Source organism: Phyllostomus discolor, chromosome 7 (assembly GCF_004126475.2).
Source record: "Phyllostomus discolor isolate MPI-MPIP mPhyDis1 chromosome 7, mPhyDis1.pri.v3, whole genome shotgun sequence".
Classification (NCBI taxonomy): Eukaryota; Metazoa; Chordata; class Mammalia; order Chiroptera; family Phyllostomidae; genus Phyllostomus; species Phyllostomus discolor.
Window position 1 is genome coordinate 56,900,043 of NC_040909.2, and position 19,940 is coordinate 56,919,982.

Genomic DNA, 19,940 nt, shown 5'->3' on the forward strand with positions numbered 1-19,940 from the left:
ATGCACCCAATGTTCACAGCAGCACAGTTTACAATAGCCAAGTGCTGGAAGCAACCTAAGTGCCCACAAGTAAATGAGTGGATAAAAAACTATGGTACATTTACATGATGGAATACTACACGGAAGAAAGAAGGAGCTCCTACCCTTTGTTACAGCATGGGTGGAAATGGAGAGCATTATGCTAAGTGAAATAAGCCTGGCAGTGAAAGACTAATACCATATGATCTCACATATAAGTGGAACCTAATCAACAAAACAAATAAGCAAGCAAAATATAACCAGAGACATTGCAATTCAGAACAAACTGACAGTAATCAGAAGCGAGGTGGGAAGGAAAATGGGACGAAAAGGAGGAAGGATTTTCAGGAACATCTATAAAGGACACATGAACAAAACCAAAGGGGGATAGGGATCAAGGGTGGGAAGTGGGGATGGCTGGGGTTGGGGGAGCTGGGTAGTGGTGGTAGGGGGAAATGGAGACAACTGTACTTGAACAATTTTTAAAAAGTTAAAAGAAAATGTAGAAATGTTAAATAGATTTAGAGTCCTACCTTCAAAACATAAAATTACATTGCAGAACAACTTCAGATAGTTGGAAAAGAAACTGACATAAAACACCTGTTTCCCATAAAACATTATTTTTAAAAAATTCCAGTCTCAAAAGCAAAACTACAGACATGATGAAAAGATTTGGGGTTTCCAGGGATTGAGGAAGAGAGAAAGATGAATAAGTGAAGCACAGATTTTTGGGGTAGTGTCAAACTATTCTGTATGATACCTTATGGTAGATACATGTCAACATATATATTGTCCAAAGACACAGGAAGTACATCAAGAGTGAACCCTAATGTAAATGCTGGACTTTGAGTGATAATGATGTGTCAATGTAGATACACCAATTTTAACAATTGTACTACTCTGGTGGAGGATGTTGATAATGGGGGAGGCTATGTATGTGTGGGGACATGGGGATATATGGGAAATTTCTGTAACTTTCTCTTAGTTTTGCTGTAAACCTAAAACTGCTCTGAAATCTAAAGCCTATTAAAAATGCCAGTCTCTTGCCCTGGCTGGCATAGCTCAGTGGATTGAGCGCAGGCTGGGAACCAAAGTGTCCCAGGTTCGATTCCCAGCCAGGGTACATTCCTGGGTTGCAGCCATAACCCCCAGCAACCGCACATTGATGTCTGTCTGTCTGTCTCTCTCTCTCTCTCTCTCTCCCCCCTCCCTCCCTTCCCTCACTAAAAAATATAAAAATAAAAAAATGCCAGTCTCTTTTAAAATCTAGACTGGTTGTTGTGAAATTTAGTGGTTCATGGAAACCCTTCAATAATTTGGTGAAGGCTGTAGATTTTTTTCTTTCAGAGACCCTTGGAATCAGCACTCAGACCCTCAGTTCCATATTCACAGTTTATAAACTAGGAGAGAATTAAAAAATTGTGAACCATTTAACTTCTGTATAAAGACCCACCATAAAACTCTTTTAATAAAACTCCCTAGAGCAAGAAGGCTACCACAGGACTGGGAGACTACAAAGGGAGGAAAGAAATTAAGGTAATGAGCCCCTATTGTAAAAATATTACTCATAAATCAATATTGAGATTTGTGTACTTCTGAAATAATAACAAAATTTTATGGACAGGGAGCAGAATACTGTCTACAATAATTCAGTTTATATGTATTTTTCCAGAATTGTCTGATTGTAAATCATACGATTCAATTGTGTTATGTTCCAAAACTAGGACCATAGGCATGCATTTATTTTACAGAGAGTTTTAAGAGTTTGTCCAAAATTGCATGGTGAGGCAAACAAAGAACTAAAATCCAAAAACTACATGGGTTTTTTACTTCCTAGTCTCTCCTTAGAACAATGGTCTAATTAATGTAGTTGTCTGCCAGAGAAATAAGTTGGTTTGAAGTAGTGGGTTCTACCTGGTGATGTTCTGGCAAATGATTAACAACCAACTCTCTAAAAAAGAAAGAATGTGTGCATGTATGAACATATGCCTACATAAATATGAAGCTTATTATAAATTTTACTAATATAAGAAATATAGAACATGAAACTTACAAATAATAAATTGCACAATATTCTTTATTGTGAGTTCCCATGTGGACAACTGATTCTCACAGAATGCTTTGATTTTTGCCTAACTCCTCTATCCATGCCCATTCAATACCCATTTTATTATTGCAGTTAACAAATGATGATAGTTCTGACATGAATGTTAATGTTTTCTTTATGTTAAAGAATAAGGTGAAAAGTGAAACAATGTCAGAGCTTCATTAGTTTATCAATCTTGCAAATAACTTCTTCACTGAATTGGATAATAGTTTTTAATTTCCAGAAAAATATTTCCTCAATTTTTGTAATGATAATTAAAACTAATGAATCAAAAACTATACTTTCAGGGATCATTTCTATAGTTTGTTACTAGAGAGGTTTCTCTGAATGCATAGAGCACAGGCACACAGACCAATGGAACAGAACAGAGAGGCCAGAAATAAACCCAAGTCTCTATGGTCAATTAATATTTGACAAAGGAGGCAACAACATAAACTGGAGTAAAAATAGCCTCTTCAACAAATGGTGTTGGGAGAACTGGACAACCACACGCAAAAAAAATGAAACTCGAGCACCAACTTACACCATATACAAAAATAAATTCAATGTGGATAAAAGACTTAAATATAAAATCTGACACCATTAAAGTCCTAGAGGAGAACATTTCTACTGACTTGTCCCCTAGAGCAAGGGACATAAAGGAAAGAATAAACAAATGGGACCTCATCAAAATTAAAAGCTTCTGCACAGCTAAAGAAAACAGTATCAAAATTAAAAGAGATCCAACTGTATGGGGAAACATATTTGCCAATGATATCTCAGACAAGGGTTTCATCTCCAAAATATATAAAGAACTTACACTACTGCACTCTAAGACAAGGAATCCAATTAAAAAATGGGCAAAGGACTTGAACAGACACTTCTCCAAGGAGGACATACAGAAAATCCAAAGACACATGAAACGATGTTCAATATCACTAGCTATCAGAGAGATGCAAATTCAAACCACAATGAGATACCACTTCACACCAGTCAGAATGGCCATCATAAACAAAGCAACAAACAACAAGTGTTGGAGAGGTTGTGGAGAAAAGGGGACCCTAGTGCACTGTTGGTGGGACTGCAGACTGGTACAACCACTATGGAAAGCAGTATGGAACTTCCTCAGAAAACTGAAAATGGATCTGCCTTTTGACCCAGCAATTCCACTGCTGGGACTCTATCCTAAGAATACTAAAACACCAATCCAAAAGAACCTATGCATCCCAATGTTCATAGCAGCACAATTTACAATAGCTGGATGCTGGAAGCAACCTAGATGCCCTTCAGTAAATGAATGGATCAAAAAACTATGGTACATTTACATGATGGAATTCTATGCAGCAGAAAGAAAGAAAGAGCTCCTACCCTTTGCAACAGCGTGGATGGAGCTGGAAAGCATTATGCTAAGCAAAACAAGCCAGGCAGTGAAAGACAAATACCATGTGATCTCACCTTTAACAGGAATCTAAACAACAAAACAAAGAAACAAGCAAAATATAACCAAAGACACTGAAATAGAGGACAGGCTGACAGTGACCACAGGGGAGAGAAGAGGGAATTTCAGGGGACAATGGGAAGGGTTCATGGGAACAAATTTAAAGGACACATGGACAAAAACTCAGGGGAGGGTGGTAATGGGAGGGAAGTGGGGAAGGTTGGGAGGGTGGGCTGGATTGGGAGTAAAAGGGAGAAAACTGTACTTGAACAATGATTAAAATAAAATTTAAAAAAACAACTAATGAATCAAGCCCTTCTATGCAGTATTTGCCTATATCCATAGTATAAAAACTCCCACAATTGCCGATTTTTAGCTATCAACATAATAGTACTAAGTTGGAAAGGGAGGTGTAGTAGCAAACCATTTTATATACAGATTTCACCATGGAGATCACATAGATGTAAATAACTTCAAGAGTACAGATACTAGTGAAATGTAGTAACATAATTAAGAAGTGCTGAGTTTTTTGAGTATTTACTAATTTTGTTTTTAAAATAACTTGTGCAACTAAGTTTATATAATTTCATTTTTAATGATGGTAATAATCGGGTTATAAAATTCCTAAAATTTTAATAACTGGCTCCTGTGAGCAAGTATTATTTGACTTTAGCACACAACTTGAAGTATGCAAGCTAAGCCTGGAGGACCCACCATCCAGTGATGCTGAGGAAGGGATATTGTTACAGAACACAACAAGGGGGGCCTGGGATGATATACTATTATTGAAAGAAGGCCCCGGGTCCATTATGTCCGCTGCCAGAGGAAAGACGTCTCTCAATGCCAGAGATTTGTGAAAAGGAAAGGAAATGTTTATTTAATGCTATACTAACTTAAAGTAGTGACCTAATAATGTCTTTACCAAAATCCCAAAGTCCCTTAAAACACCCACAGACACAGTCCTTCCTTCCTTCCTTCCCCCTTTGCCCAGTCTAGAGTACCGTATCTCAGGAAAGGAAATAGAAGTCCATGGCTTAGCCAGTCCTCTGGTTCTTCCCAGTTAGTACTCCCTCTCGACTGGGAGACCTCCCTGGGTTCCCGGCACCCTCGGCTGAGTCACTGGGATCTTTGCTAAAACCAGGTGGTGGTTCCCCCTTCTAAAGCTGTGGGAATCCCCACTCTGCCAGGCCGCGTGGTTCTCTTCTCTCAGGGCTGCAGGAGTCTCCACTCCCTCAAGTCCGCATGCTTCTCCTCCTAAAGCTGCATGGTTCTCTTCTCCAGGGCTGCTCAAGGTTCTCCTTCCTAAAGCAGCATGGTTCTCTTCTCCAGGGCTGCCGCGTGGTTCCCCCTCTCTCAGGGCTGCAGGAGTCTACACTCTGTCAAGTCTGCGTGCTTCTCCTCTCTCAGGGCTGCGCATGGTTCTCCTTCTCAGGGCTGTGCATGGCTCTCCTCCCTAAAGCAGCATGGTTCTCCCTCTCAGGGCTGCTCATGGCTCTCCTCCTCTCAGGGCTGCACATGGTTCTCCTTCTCAGGGCTGTGCATGGCTCTCCCTCTCAGGGCTGTGCACTGCTCTCCTCCTCTCAGGGCTGCACATGGTTCTCCTTCTCAGGGCTGTGCATGGCTCTCCCTCTCTGGGATGTGCATGGTTCTCCTTCCTAAAGCAGCATGGTTCTCCTCCTCAATGGCCACCAAATCTGGGTTTTAAAATCCCCACGGCCAATCTTCCTCTGCAGCCTCATTTCCGACTCCTCCCACACTCGGCTTCACATGCCAGAACTTGTATCCTTCCAGCTTTACTGGGCTGCCATCATGAGTCTGGGCAGGTGTGGCCCATGTCCTAGAGCCAATCCTCTCTGAGCTCCCACGCAGGCGCTGTAACTCAGGGGACCTGCCCCCCCAGTTACATCTGGGTGGGGAAGTCACTTTCATTCCCCTGGCTTAGAGATGATCACAGCTACTTAACATATCTATGCAACCAGTCAAAGGTTCTAGATAAGCCAAACGACCACGCCAGAGCTTAGCTGCAAGGCTGTTGGTATGCCAAACAGCTCTCAATGGCCCTGCTCCATTTGTCCCTTCCCCCAACCCACACCCTGGGTGGGGGGGATGGAGACATCCTAAAATCTCCTAGACACCTTAAGTTCTGGGCCCCATTTCAAATGCCCACCTGGGGCCCCCCTCTTGGCTGCACCCTGTAACAATATGTTCCTCCCTTGGATTAACAAAAGATACACATATTATCTCTTCTGTCCCTCTAAATCTAACATTCCTTGGTTTGTGCTAGTAAATATGTCCTAATTCATTTCTAACTCATGACTCAGAAAGGATCCTGATCAAGAGCTTGACTCCAGTCCTGAAATTTGACTTCAGATGTTCACAGGATATAAACTGCATGGACAATGGCCACATTGTCCCTACTATCTTTACATTGGACCTAATTCAGAGGCAAAAGAGAAGAGAAACGGAATAACATAATTATCACATTTATTTGTCCATTATAAAAATCTGAGATCTTACATAAAATCACAAGGGAGCCCTTAGGTAACTGTCAGGATGATACACTGAGGTCATTGCCAATTTCAAATTTTCTGAAGGTCTGGAGCCCCATAAAGCTCCCTCGCCTCCTTGTGTTTTGTCATCTTTCCATTGCTCACTCATTTGCGATCTGGTAGAATTTTCCTTGTGCTTCACACCATGGAAGGGCGATCTCTCACCTTTTGATGTTTCCGGAACAGAGAATGAATAGTATGCAGCTTTAAACACAGGGCTGAAATCATTGGCTGGAGCAATCTGTACAATGATTGTCACAGTTACTGTAAAGGCAATAGTGAATAAATCTTTTGTTATGCTAATGGTTTTAGTCTACAAAAAAGCTAAATGTGCCCCCAGCAACAGGCTCACTGGAGGATTTCAAAACTACGATGGGATTCTGTCTGGCCCCAAATAATCCCTGTCCTGTGATTCTGCATTCTCAAGGAACAGAAATTAATTCTAGCCAAAGAAATTAGTCAAATATATATAATGCCTGCATGTCATATTTTATACAATAGTGATATATGTCTGCATATCATATATAGCACATATAAATGTGTAGTTTTACATTTTACAAAAGAGAGTTTATTGTGTTTTTTATGAGTACAATCTCTTCAATTAGAGAATTTCTTAGGGTATCATTCTCAACCCAGCATACAACATTCTACATTCTGCTTTTATTATATGTTTTAGGAGGTGACATGGAAGGACACTCAGAAAATGCATGTTCAAGGAGTGGCTTTGATGTATGCTCTGTGGCCTTTAACTAGCTTAACTTCTCAGAGGCCCAGTTTCTTCATCAATAAAAAAGGAATAACATCAGTTTCAACCTTCCACTTTTCACAGAGTATGAAGGCAAAATGAGATTATGCCCAAAAAGGTTTTCTTTTATTTTTAAAATATATTTTATTGATTATGTTATTACACTTGTCCCATTTTCTACCCTTCACTCCCCTCCACCCTGTACACCCTCTCCCACCCATATTCTCCCCCTTTAGTTCATGTCCATGGGTTGTACATGGAAGTTTTTTAGCTTCTACATTCCCTATACTATTCTTACCCTCCCCCTTTCTATTTTCTGCCTATTATCTATGCTACTTATTCTCTGTACCTTTTCCCCCTCCCACTTCCCTGTTGATAACCCTCCATGTGATCTCAATATCTGTGTTTCTGTTCCTGTTCTAGTTGTTTGCTTAGTTTGGTTTGGTTTTTGTTTTAGGTGTAGTTGTTAATGATTGTGAGTTTACTTACACTATAAAAAGTTAAGTAAAAATAGTGTATTTTACTCATCTCTGCCAGAAGTTTGTGTACAGTATGCTGTAGAAAAGAAACCTGTATTTCAGACCAACAAGCTCAAACTAACCAGAAAGTAGTCAAAAAGAAGGAATTTGATGATTAAACATAAAAGCAAGTAAATTGCAAAGAAGAAACTTTTTGTAATAAAAATAAAATAATAATTTACCATGCAAGGCATTAGTAGTAGTTTTTGTCCCCATTTTACAGATGAGGAAACTGAGGTTCTACAGTTAAGTGGTTTTCTAACTCAAACAGCTAGTAAGTTGTGGAGTGGGTATTGAACTTAATTGTATCTACCAACACCTCCCAAAATATCTCCCCTGAAAGGCTTAATTTGTCAAATGCAAAATGCTTAGCTAAACAAATATTAAAAAGTTTCTTTCTGGTAAGACTTCATAGGGTTTCTGATAATATCATTCTGTATTTTGAATGTCCTAGTTATGCATTGCTATCTATAGTTATTTGACCATGAAATTTTTTTAGCAGATTATCTTGTAGAAATCATACTCTGGAGAACACTTATATATTTTATCTCTATAAAATCTTTGCCAAATGTGTTAAACAAGAAATTTTAGACTGGGATCTATAAAACATTCAACTTTAGAGAATCTGTGGCATTCTTTGTATTTTGGTATTTATGATTGTGTGTATTTTTTTAGGAACAGTGTCTAGAGTTTTTATCAGCATCTCAAATGTGTCAATGACCACCAAGAAATGTTAAGAAGCACTATTCAGTGGAGACAAGTGATTTATGTGAAAGCCTCTGTGTTTCCTTCACTAAATCCTATTCAAGTGTTGTTTCCAGCTTTGCTATTACTATAATGTTTTACTGCATCCATAAAGACTCAAAACTGTGCTAATTACCTGGCCTATAAAAGTAGATAGAACCATGTTTTGGGTGTTAAAAGTTCCTTTCATGAGCAGTTGTGAATATGTTGGTGTGTGAGGACCAAAGAAGATGTGGATTATTACTTTTTTTCTATCCGTATTGAAGAAAGGCTCAAATCTGGTGAGAGGAACAGATTCTTTATTTGATTAGTTAGGCCAACAGGATGAAAACAAAAAATGCAAGAAATAGCATTCCTCCTAAAAGATCAATCAGACTATGTAATAGGCTTTTATACAGAACAATAAAACTCCACCAGTGGAGAACAGAGAAAACACAACAGGAATACTTTTGGGTATACTGGTATGCTTGCCATGATGTGTCCCTGTTCCCTACACATCACTTCTCAACAGAGTTGGGTCAATTAAGCCTAAAAATCACATTTGTAAACTCAGCCCCATTAAAACTCATATCTGTTAGTCAAGAGGGATGGATTTAAAGAACTTTAGATTTGTTGCTTGAAGTTCAGCATTAAGTTTCCTTTGGTTGCAAACCTATAGACACATACCATCATTGTGCCTTCCTATGTCCATGACAAAGTACTTTCCCACTGCTTCTAGATGTAACCTCAGAATCCTTCTCAACTCAATGACCCAGAAAAAACTACCAACAGATCAGTTGACAAGAGATAAAACCCAAGTATTGACATTTTACTGCAAAGCCTGTATTCACAACCCCAAAACCCACATCCTCTTAAATGTCTTTGATGCTAATCACCTACTAGATTACTTATTACTGTATGTTCCAGATACAATAGACACCTAATATTAATAATAGATGTATCCAGAAATTTTTGTGAAACCCTATTTTCACAAATACCTCTACAGCAACAAATTTACTCTCAAAGTGTAGTAGAACATGTAAATACCCCTTGGGGCATTCAATGTGAGTTCTCATTTGTACAACAAGAAACAGAGAGAAGTAAGTGTCAAATGGTTGGCTAAGCTTACTCGCTAGCTACATACCCTGCTCTGGGTCTACAGCACACAATCATATCTGTCCCTTAGGGTGTTTTACAGCTAGCAAAAAACGGGCTATTAATTCCACGCATCTCAAAAGACTCTGACCATGCCATGTGCATGAATTTAATCTCGGTATACCAAAGACCAATTCTAGCTAACACAGACTAACCCAAAATGGTGTAATAGTTATAAGAAAACCAAATGGCAAAGGGGTTGATCATTCTTTGCTCTTTCATACAAGTAATGAGCTGTGGAACTTGGCAAATGGCCTGTGGTTTGCATCAATAATGGCTCTATCTATATCATGTAAAATAATTTCAATTAAATGCCAAAAAAAGCATCCAAATACCTGTATGTTTTACACTTCATGTTACCCAATATCTGGGTCTTTCCAAATAAGAGATGTTTGGCATTACTAAATGTTATGGACTGAATATTTTTGTCCCTCCAAAATTCATAGGTTAAAACCTATGTTCCCAATGTGATGGTATTTGGAGGTGGGGCCTTTGGGAAGTAATTAGATTGTAAGAGTGGAATCCTCATAAAAGTGATTAGAGCCCTTACAAAAGTGGCCCTAGGGAGCTTCCCTATGCCTTCCTCCATGTGAAGCTACAGTGAGAAGACAGGTACTTATGACCTAGGAAGTGAATTTCCCCAGGCACCACATCTTCTAGCACTTTCCCACATCCAGACTCTGAGAAATAGATTTCTATTGTTTATAAGCCATTCCAACTAGAGTAATTTCTTATAGCAGCCTAAATAGACTAAGACACTAGACATAAAGTTATTTAAATATCAAGCATAAAGGGTGGGCTCTACACATCCTCTATCAATTCCAGCACCAAAGATCTCTAAGCAGGGCTGTGTTTAAAAAAGTGTGTATTTCTGAAGGTGCTGCTAGCAAAAAGACTTCCTGCATCTAATGATAACTTCCAACATAAGTCTATTTAATTATCTCTTTCCTTCTTTGCCTGACTTAAGAAAACGATCCCAGAAATAATGAATCTTTACATTTTAAAAGCTAAAATCAAGAGTCTAGAGTACCTCCCTTAATGTTCCCTGAAAATTTACCAAGCTTACCTGTATGGGAAGGATGTAGGTCATCAAACACTGAAATTGTCATTTCATAGGTATGTCCAGCTGCAATCATCTTTGGGCTTTCATAATCCATTCCTTTGGCAAACTTTTAGAACAAAATTATTTCAGGAAAAGGGGCTGACTTTTTTAATGTACATGTTTTAAGTAAAACATCATTCTAGAAAAGGCAAGAGCATGGATATTTTAACTTGGTAAAGATGGCATCAGAATATGTCTGAGACTGGTCAAAGTGTGACACAGAAGGAAGCATTTTGAAGGAACAAAGAGACACCTTTGATTTCCTTCCAGAGCACCCTATTTTTAGACAAAGCACCCTGGCATAATAGAAAAAGAGCATGGGTCACATCCTGCCTTCAATGCATGCTAATTGTGTGACCTTTGGCAAAATATTTAAAAAGAGAAAGTATTTTGAAAGTACTTTGTAATTAAAAAAGCACTATAATAAATGTACATTATTCCTATCATTACCAGGTACTCAACATTGTAAAAACATCTATTGAATACTAATTAAGTTCCAGGTTTAGTTGGAAGCATTAGGGATATAACAATAAACAATATGACCGCAGAGTGTAGACTTGAAGACAACCCAGATATAACAGCATTGGCACAAAGTTCAACTGAATTGGGTCAATATGAACCTGAGCACCCAGGTGTTTGGTAAAAACATTTTTGAAAATTTAGTATCTTATTCATACATTCATTTATTCATTATATTGAATATCCAGTATTCAAGTATATTGAATATCCAGTATGTACCTAGCACTATAGAAGGTGTTGTTACACAAAAATCAACCACTCAGAAAAAGACCAACAATTAAATAGGCAGTTATAATAGGATCTAACAAGTGTCTGACATAGGAAGCAGAACTTATAATGTAAGCTCATATCCAGGAAAACTAAGCCAGTTATGGTAATAAATGAAAGCTTATAGAAATAAGTAATATTTAAGACTTAAAAGATAATTATGAAAATTTAAAACTTAATTAGAGGTAGGTGATGGGTAGAAGGAGTTATTCTTAAATAGAGAAAGCATATGTGGGGCCCAAATGTTAGTTGGCATCATATTTATAAAACTTCCATCTTTATCCAAATTTCATTTTAAAAGAATAACAGCTTGGCATTGCATTTCAAAAAGAACATCAACCCAGAAAATCTCTTAACTCAGTGACTAAGCTTCCAAAATTCACAATGTATGCAAAAACTCGGCTTGTATCTCCTGGAGTTTGTCTAGAAATTTAGGATTAGGGCCAAAGCAAAAGAGAGGTCCTTAATGGCTTTCTCGGCCATATCTTCTGGCTAGGGGGAACATTTAGTTCTATTTTGGTTAAGGAATAATCATACCAAATAACAAGGATTGGCACTTTGAAATAAAGACATGTGGAAAGGAGATAGAAGAAAGGATTTCTTCCAAGGCAGAATCTCATCATAAGAGGTGGGAGAAAGCTTATTGTGTTCACCCTCCACCACTGGAAAGTCTCCAGAGAACAAAAAAAAGGAGGAGCTTAACTACCACTGCCAATTCCAAGAGGATGTCATTAAAGTACATGGAGTCATACGGAGTTATTTCTGATGAAATTAGCACAGAATTTTTAGCTCTGATTTAATTCTCCAGCTAAGTAGAAAATAAGGTATTTTGTGCTCATTACAAAAAGGAGAGGAAAAAAAGATGGCAGCAGAGTAGGAGGATATATTGCACACCTCCTCCCAGAACCAAGCTGGAAATAAAACTAAACAGAAGACTAGACACCTGAAATAAACCAAAAACTACCCCCCAAAAAAGGCTCCTAACTAATGATGGGGAAAAAGAAAACACCACAGCCAGTAGGAAGGGTAAGGTCATTCAAGGTACTGGTCCCTTTACAAGGGCAGAGAGCCAAGGCAGTGGTGCAGCTGTGGGAGTTTCCACTTGAAAGGAGAAAAGTGGGGAACACAAGCCAAGCTCCCAAACACAGAGCATCAGTCCTGGAATCAGCAGACCACATAGCACCCAGTGGTGAAAGGAAGCAGGGTTTGTCTCTGCTGGGGAGAGATGGGGCCTACAGGAGACAAAGCCACTATTCTTTTCTATTTCTTAATTCTTGAAGGAGCCAAAGCACAGGTCTTATGTTCTTAACCACTCACCTTGGTCCCCAGCAAAGGGAAGCCAGCATGGATTGCAGTCTTGCATGGAGAATCTAGTATGAGAGGAACTGGGGAGTGATGTGAGGGAACAGCTGTGGGGCTGTTGGTGCCAGGATATACCTGGATTCATCAGCTGCCATCTTGCTTGAGAAGAGCAAGCCCCTCCCAGGGGGAAAGCAATTACCATACCCTGTGGGATATCACTCACCCTACCCATACTCTGCAATCCTGCTCCTTCCGCCCTGCTTTTTTTTCCCCACATTTATGTGGTTTGTTCTTTTGTTTTGTTTTGTGTGGGGTTTTTTTCCCTTTTTTTCCTTCTTTTCTCCCATCCTGCATCTTAACTCCCATTGAGGAGTAAGCAGCAGACTCAAGGATGTCAGAGACTGGTTGTAAAGCATAGTTGTACCATATAATCTCCTGAGAAACAGACTGGCACTTCCCCCTCATGGAAGAGCCATAGAAACACCCTCCCAGTTTCCAGCACACCCAAACCCTGGACTCTGGGGGCCCCATCCTACTCCTGAACAGACTCAGACCTACTGGTCTGATACATTCCTCAGGGGTGGAGGAATATATCAACCATCTTCCCTGAAGCATGAAAGGCACCTGCCACAGGAGATTTAGAAGTCCCATCCCCCTAATCCCACCAGAAACCCTCTCAGGAACAGTTGGATCTACAATTAGTCTAAGGATAACAGCAGGCCAGCAGGAGGAGGCAGACAAAGGCAGATCTGGGAGTGACTTTGGTCATTTACTGACATACTCCTGGACCCATTGGTTTAATTTTTATCTATTGTTTTGCTCTGTTCTGCCAGTGCCTGCACAACAACATACAAGACATGGTAAGGTTGAGCCTCTCAGTCAACCAGTCAGAAGGGAGACCCCAAAAATGAACAAGCCAAAAACAACCAAGTCTGAAATATAACAGAAGAGCCCACATAACCCACACAAAGAACATTTCCAGAACATCCAGATCAGGAGCTCAAGGAGTATGCACTACTGGGACCCACAGGACTCCTACACAATAAGACTACCCCAAAAGACAGGGAGTCAAAGCAGATCTACCTAAAACAAAGAAATAACAAAAGAGAGAGAGAGGGAGAGAGAGCAAAAATGGGGAGACAAATAAACAACCTCAATCAAAAGAAAAGGAAGAATCCCCAGAAAAAGAGCTAAATGAAACTGAGGCAAGCAAATGATCAGACATTGAGTTCAGAGTAATGGTTATAAGGATGTTCAAGGAACTTAGAACTACAAGGAACTTGGAGAAAACTACATCAGCATGAAAAGGACATAGAAACTGTAAATAAGAACCAGACAGAAATGAAGAATGCAACTACTGAAATGAAAAAGCAGGCAAAAAGAAGCAGAGAATTGAATCAGTGATTTTGAAGACAAGATATTAAAAAACTCAGAGCAACAAAATGAAAAAAAGACTTAAAGAAAATGAGAAAAGTTTAAGAGAGCTCAGGATGTGAAATGTAACAATATTCACATCATTAGGAAGCCAGAAAGAGAAGGAAGGGAGCAAGGGATAGAAAACTTGTTTGAAGAAATAACAACAGAAAAAATCCATAACTCAGTGAAGGAAAAAGTCACATGAGTTCATGAAGCACAGAGAGTCCCAATCAAGATGAATCCAAAGAGGCCTACGCAAAGACATATCACAATTAAAATGGCAAATTTTAAAGACAATGAGAGAATCTTAAAGGCAGCAAGAGAGAAACAATTACCATATTTTGCCATATGTAATGCACACTTTTTTGCATGAATCCTTGAGGGAAAAATAAGGATGAACATTAACATGGTAGTACTAATTCTGTATCTATATAAATGTTTTTAATTCTTTTATTTATGCTTATACATTAAAATTATAACTCTAGAAAGCAATAATGATACCCATATGCTAAATAACACCCTGGAATACAATAATTGGTTTTGTTTCTAAGTATAAATAAGTAAAAATATTGAATTAAAAATTAAAACAAAATATCTTTTCCTGAATGTTTTGGCCTAAAACATGTGTGTGCATTATATACAGCAATATATGGTAGTTAGCTACAAAGGTACCCCAATAAGGCTGTCAGCTGATTACTCAAGAGAAACAATACAGGCTAGAGAAAAAAATGGCATGAAATATTCCAAGTAATGAAAAGCAAGGACTTGCAACCAAGACTACTTTATCCAGCAAGATTCTCATTTAAAATGGAAGGTGAAATAAAGACATTCCCAGACCAAAAAAAAAAAAAATTAAGGAGTACATTTCCATAAAACCAGCATTGCAAGAGATGCTAAAAGGACTGCTTTAAGAAGAAATAGAGAGAGAAAGAAAAACACAGGTACAAAGGGAAAAATGGCAGTGAATAAGTACCTATAAATAATAACCTTAAATGTAAATGGAGTAAATGCTCCAATCAAAAGATATAGGGTAGCTGAATGGATAAGACAACATGACCCAAATATATGCTGTCTACAAGAGAACCACCTCAGAGCAAAAGATTTACATGGTCTGAAAGGGAAGGGATGAAAAAATATTCCATGCAAATTAAGACAAAAAGAAAAAAGCTGGGGTAGTGAAGGATCAAGATGGCAGAAGAGTAGGTGGAAGCTACACTAACCTTCTCCCAGGACCAAACTGGAATTATAAGTAAATTCTAGAGAAATCTTCCTGAATAACCAACTGAACACTAGCTGGAGAGAAACCTTATAATCACAGACAGATGAAAGAAACCACTTCACCACAAGAGACTGGTAGGGAGTGTGGAAGAGGCACAAGAGTACTGGCTGGGTTCCCATGGACAGCAGCTGTAGTTCTGAAGGGATATTTTAGTGGCTAGCAGTCTCCTCCTGAAAAGCATGGGGTCTAAACCCCAAGCTGGACTCCCCAGCCTACAGCACCAAAGCAGAAAAGAACCCAGATAACATCCAACTGTGAAAAGCAGCAGGGTTTCTGTCTGACAGGGATAGAAAGCAAAGAGCCTTTTAAAGGGCCAACACAAAATATTCTGTTTGCAGCCACTTACCCTAAGATCCAGCAGAGGGTGGGCAGAATGTACTAGAGACACATGAGGTGAGTATGGGGCTGGAGGCTTTGGGCAGAGAAAACTGAAGAAAGAGCTGCCAGGATCCTTGTGCTGTATCATTCCCCATACTGGACAGGCCATCTTTCTCAAATAGATCACTTCTCTCCAAGTGATTCAACTGACCCTCCCTGGGGCCCAGTGCTGATAATAGCCAACACTGGGGCACAGCTTGGTTCTTTCTGCACACAAACAGGAACAGCAGAAGGAGCCACATGAGTGATCATGATAACTACAAACAGTTGACCAGGGCCAGTCACAAGCAACATCTGACAAAGGCCTACATCACAGTCTTTCAGATCTACCTAATACATAGAAACAAATACAAGAAGCACCCACATTAGGATGATGAAGAAAGAGACCCCAAATAAAAGAGCAAAAGAATTCTCCAGAAAAAGGGCTGGATGAAATGGAGGCAAGCAATTTATCAGAGAGTTTAGAGTAATGATTATAAGGATAATCAACAGCATGAAAAAAAAGACATAGAAACCATAAAAAAGGACCAGTTAGAAATAAAGAATGCAATATCAAATATAAATAATATGCTGGAAGGAATAAACAGTAGCTTAGATGATGCAGAGGATCAAATCACTGATTTGGAGGACAAGGTAGAAAAAAAACACCCAGACAGAGCAGCAAAAAGAAAAAATAATTTTTAAAAATGAAGAGAGTGTAAGAAACATTTTGGACAACATGAAGTGTAAAAACATCAGCATCATGGGAATATTAGAAGAAGAAGAGAGGGAGCAAGGGATTGAGAACCTATTTGAAGGAATAATGACAAAAATTCCCTAATCTGGTGAAGGAAAAAGACACATGTCCAGGAATCTCACAGAGTCCCAAACAAGTTGGACCCAAAGAGGCATACACCAAGATACATCATAATTAAAATAATAAGGTTTAAAGACAAGGAGAGAATCCTAAAAGCCACAAGAGAAAAGGAGGTAGTTACATACAAGGGAGCATCAATTAGACTCTCATCTGATTTTTCAAAAGAAACATTTCAAGCCAGAAGGAAGTGGCGTGAAATATTCAAGGTGATAAAAAGCAAGGACCTACAACCAAGGCTACTTTACCCAGCAACATTATCATTTAAAAGTGAAGAAGAAATAAGGAGCTTCTCAGACAAGACAAAGCTAAAAGAGTTTCCTAACACCAAACCAGTATGGCAACAAATGTTAAAGGGCTTGCTTTAAGAAGAAGAAAAAGAGAAAGAAAAAAAAGAGAGAAGAAAATAGTTTAATTATAAAATGGCACTAAATACTTATCTATCAATAATCACCTTAAATATAAATGACTTAAATGCTCCCACCAAAATACATAGGGTACCTGAATGGATAGGAAAGCAAGACCCACATATATGCTTCCTCTAAAAGACCCACCCCAGAGAGACAGATACACACAGGCTAAAAGTGAGGAATGGAAAAAAAGAATCCATGCAAACACAAAAGGAAAAAAATGCCAGGGTAGCAGTACTTATATCTGAAAAAATAGACTTTAAAAACCACAGCTATACTAAGAGGAAAAACAAACAAAAACAAACAACACTACATAATGATAAAGGGAACAATCCAACAAGAGGATACAACCCTAGTAAACATTTATGCACCTATGTGACCAACATAGGAGGACCTAAATATGTGAAGTAAATCTTAATTAATATAAAGGGAGAGAGCAACAGAAATAAAGTCACAATCAGGGATTTTAACACCCCTTTGACTTCAATGAATAGATTGTCCAGACACAAAATCAGTAAGGAGACAATGACCTTAAACACACTAGATCAAATTGATTTAATTGATATCTTTAGAGAATTTCACCCTAAAGCAGCAGAGTATACATACTTGGCAAGGGTACATGGAATGTTTTCTAGGATACACCACATATTAGGACACAAAACAAATCTCAATAAATTTAAGAAGATTGAAATCATACCTAGCATTTTCTGTGACCACAATGCTATGAAACTAGAAATCAATCACAAGAGGAACACTGAAAAATTCACACAGACATAACAGCTAAATAACATGTTATTAAACAATGAATGCATCAACAATGAGATCAAGGTAGCAATCTTGAAACAAATCAAAATGAGAATAAAATAGCCTAAAATGTGGGCAACAGGGAAAACAATCCTAAGGTGGAAAATCATAGAGTTTACAGGCTTATCTCAAAAAAACAAGAAAAAGCTCAAATAAAAATTTAAATTTACACTTAGGCACTTGAAGAACAATAAACAAAGCCCAGAGTGAGTAGAATTAAACAAAATAGAGTCTCAAAAAATACAAAATATCAATGAGTCCAATAGCTGATTCTTTAACAAGATAAACAAGATTAATAAACCAGACTCATCAAGAAAAAAAGAGAGAGGACCCAAATAAATAAAATCAGAATTTAAAGAAGGGAAATAACTGACACCAAACAAATACAAAGGATTTTAAGAGAATATTATGAACAACTATATGAGAACACACTAGACAACCTGGACAAAATGGGAAATTTTATAGAAACATACAATCTTCCAAAACTGAATCAGGAAGAATCAGAAAAGCTGAATAACAGATTATACCAACTGAAATTGAAGCAGTAATCAAAAAACTCCCAAGAAATAAAAGTCCAAGGCCAGATGACTTCACAGGTGAATTTTACCAAACATTCCAAGAAAAACTAACACCTCTCCTTCTCAATCTATTTCATAAATTCATGAGGAGGGAAGGCTCCCAAACTCATTTTACAAGGCCAGAATTATCTTAATTCCAAAACCAAATAAACACACTATAAAGAAAGAAAATTATAGGCCAATATCTCTGATGAATATAGACACCAAAATCCTCAACAAAATATCAGCAACCCAAACACAGCAACATATCAAAAAGATGATACACATGATCAAGTGGGATTTATTCTGGGAATACAAGGTTGGTACAACATTCACAAATCAATAAATGTATTTTTACCATATAAACAAAATGAAGGGTAAAACCACATGATCATATCAATAGATGTAGAAAAATATTTTTATGAAATTCAGCACCCAGTTATGATAAAAACACTCCACAAAATAGGATGAGAGGGAACATACCTAAACATAATAAAGGCACTATATGACAAACCCATTGCCAGCATCATACTCAATGGGCAAAACTACATACATTCCTCTTAAGATCAGGAACAAGACAAGAAATTCTGCTTCCACCTCATTTATTCAACATAGTAGTGGAAGTCCTAGCCATAGCAGTCAGACAAGAAGAAGAAATAAAAGGCATCCAAATTTGAAAGGAAGAAGTAAAATTGTCTTTATTTGAAAATGACTTGTTATTGTACATGCAGAACCCCAAAGATTCCACCAAGGAACTACTAGAACTGATAAATGAATTCAGCAAAGCAGCAGGATTCAAAATTAATATCCAGAAATCAGTTGCATTTTTATATGCCGAAAAAGAAACTAACAGAAAGGGAATTTAAGATAACAAATCACATTATCAATTGCAACAAAAAGAATGAAATGCCTAGAAATAAACCTAATCAAGGTTGTGAAAAACCTATACTCAGAAAATTATAAGACAGTGAAGAAATAAATTGAAGAAGATACAAATAAGTGGAAGCACATACCATGTTCATGGATAGGAAGAATTAACATCATTAAAATGTCCATACTGCCCAAAGCAATCTATATTCAATGCCATTCCTGTCAGTATTCCAATGTCATATTTTACAGAACTAGAACAAATATTTCAAAAATGTATATGGAACCACAAAAGGCCCTGCATAGCAACAGCAATCCTAAGGAAGAAGAAAAAAGTTAGAGGAAACATACTACCTAATATCAAACTACACTATAAGGCCATAGTAATCAAAAGAGCCTGGTACTGGCACAAAAACAGACACATAGATCAATGAAACAGAATAGAGGGACCAGAAATCAACCCACAACTTTATAGTCAATTAATATTTGACAGAAGAAGCAAGCACATACAATGGGCTAAGGATAGTTTTTTCAGTAAATGGGGTTGGAAAAATTGAATAGATGTGTACAGAAAAATGAAACTAGACCACCTTCTTACACCACACAAAAGAATAAATTCAAAATGGATCAAACACTTGAATGTTATACCCCAAACCATAGAAATCCTAGAAGAAAACATAGGTAGCAAAATCTCAGACATGGCTTATAGCAATATTTTATCAGATATATTTTCCCAGGCAAGGGAAACAAAAGAAAAAATAAACAAATCAGACTACATCAAACTAAAAAGTTTTACACAGCAAAGCAAAACATCAACAAAATAAAAAGACAACCCACAGAATGGGAGAACATGTTCACCAACACATCTCATACAGTGTTAATATCTAAAATTTTTAAAGAACTTACAAAACTCAAACACACGCACGCACGCACACACAAACCAATTTAAAAAAT

General features: G+C 37.9%; 1 protein-coding gene and 1 pseudogene across 1 annotated transcript in view; one reads left to right on the forward strand and one right to left on the reverse strand.

The window, feature by feature from the left end:
• The window catches only part of LOC118501896 (cadherin-related family member 3-like), a 112,266-nt gene that overhangs the window by 27,149 nt on the left and 65,177 nt on the right, over positions 1–19,940 (reverse strand). The window contains exons 10-11 of the mRNA XM_036031658.1: positions 10,299–10,401; positions 6,257–6,355 (exon numbers count right to left, since the gene is read on the reverse strand). Coding sequence (XP_035887551.1) covers positions 6,257–6,355; positions 10,299–10,401 — 202 coding nt within the window. The remainder of the gene's footprint in view (positions 1–6,256; positions 6,356–10,298; positions 10,402–19,940) is intronic.
• Positions 2,397–2,475, forward strand: LOC114502238 (annotated as a pseudogene).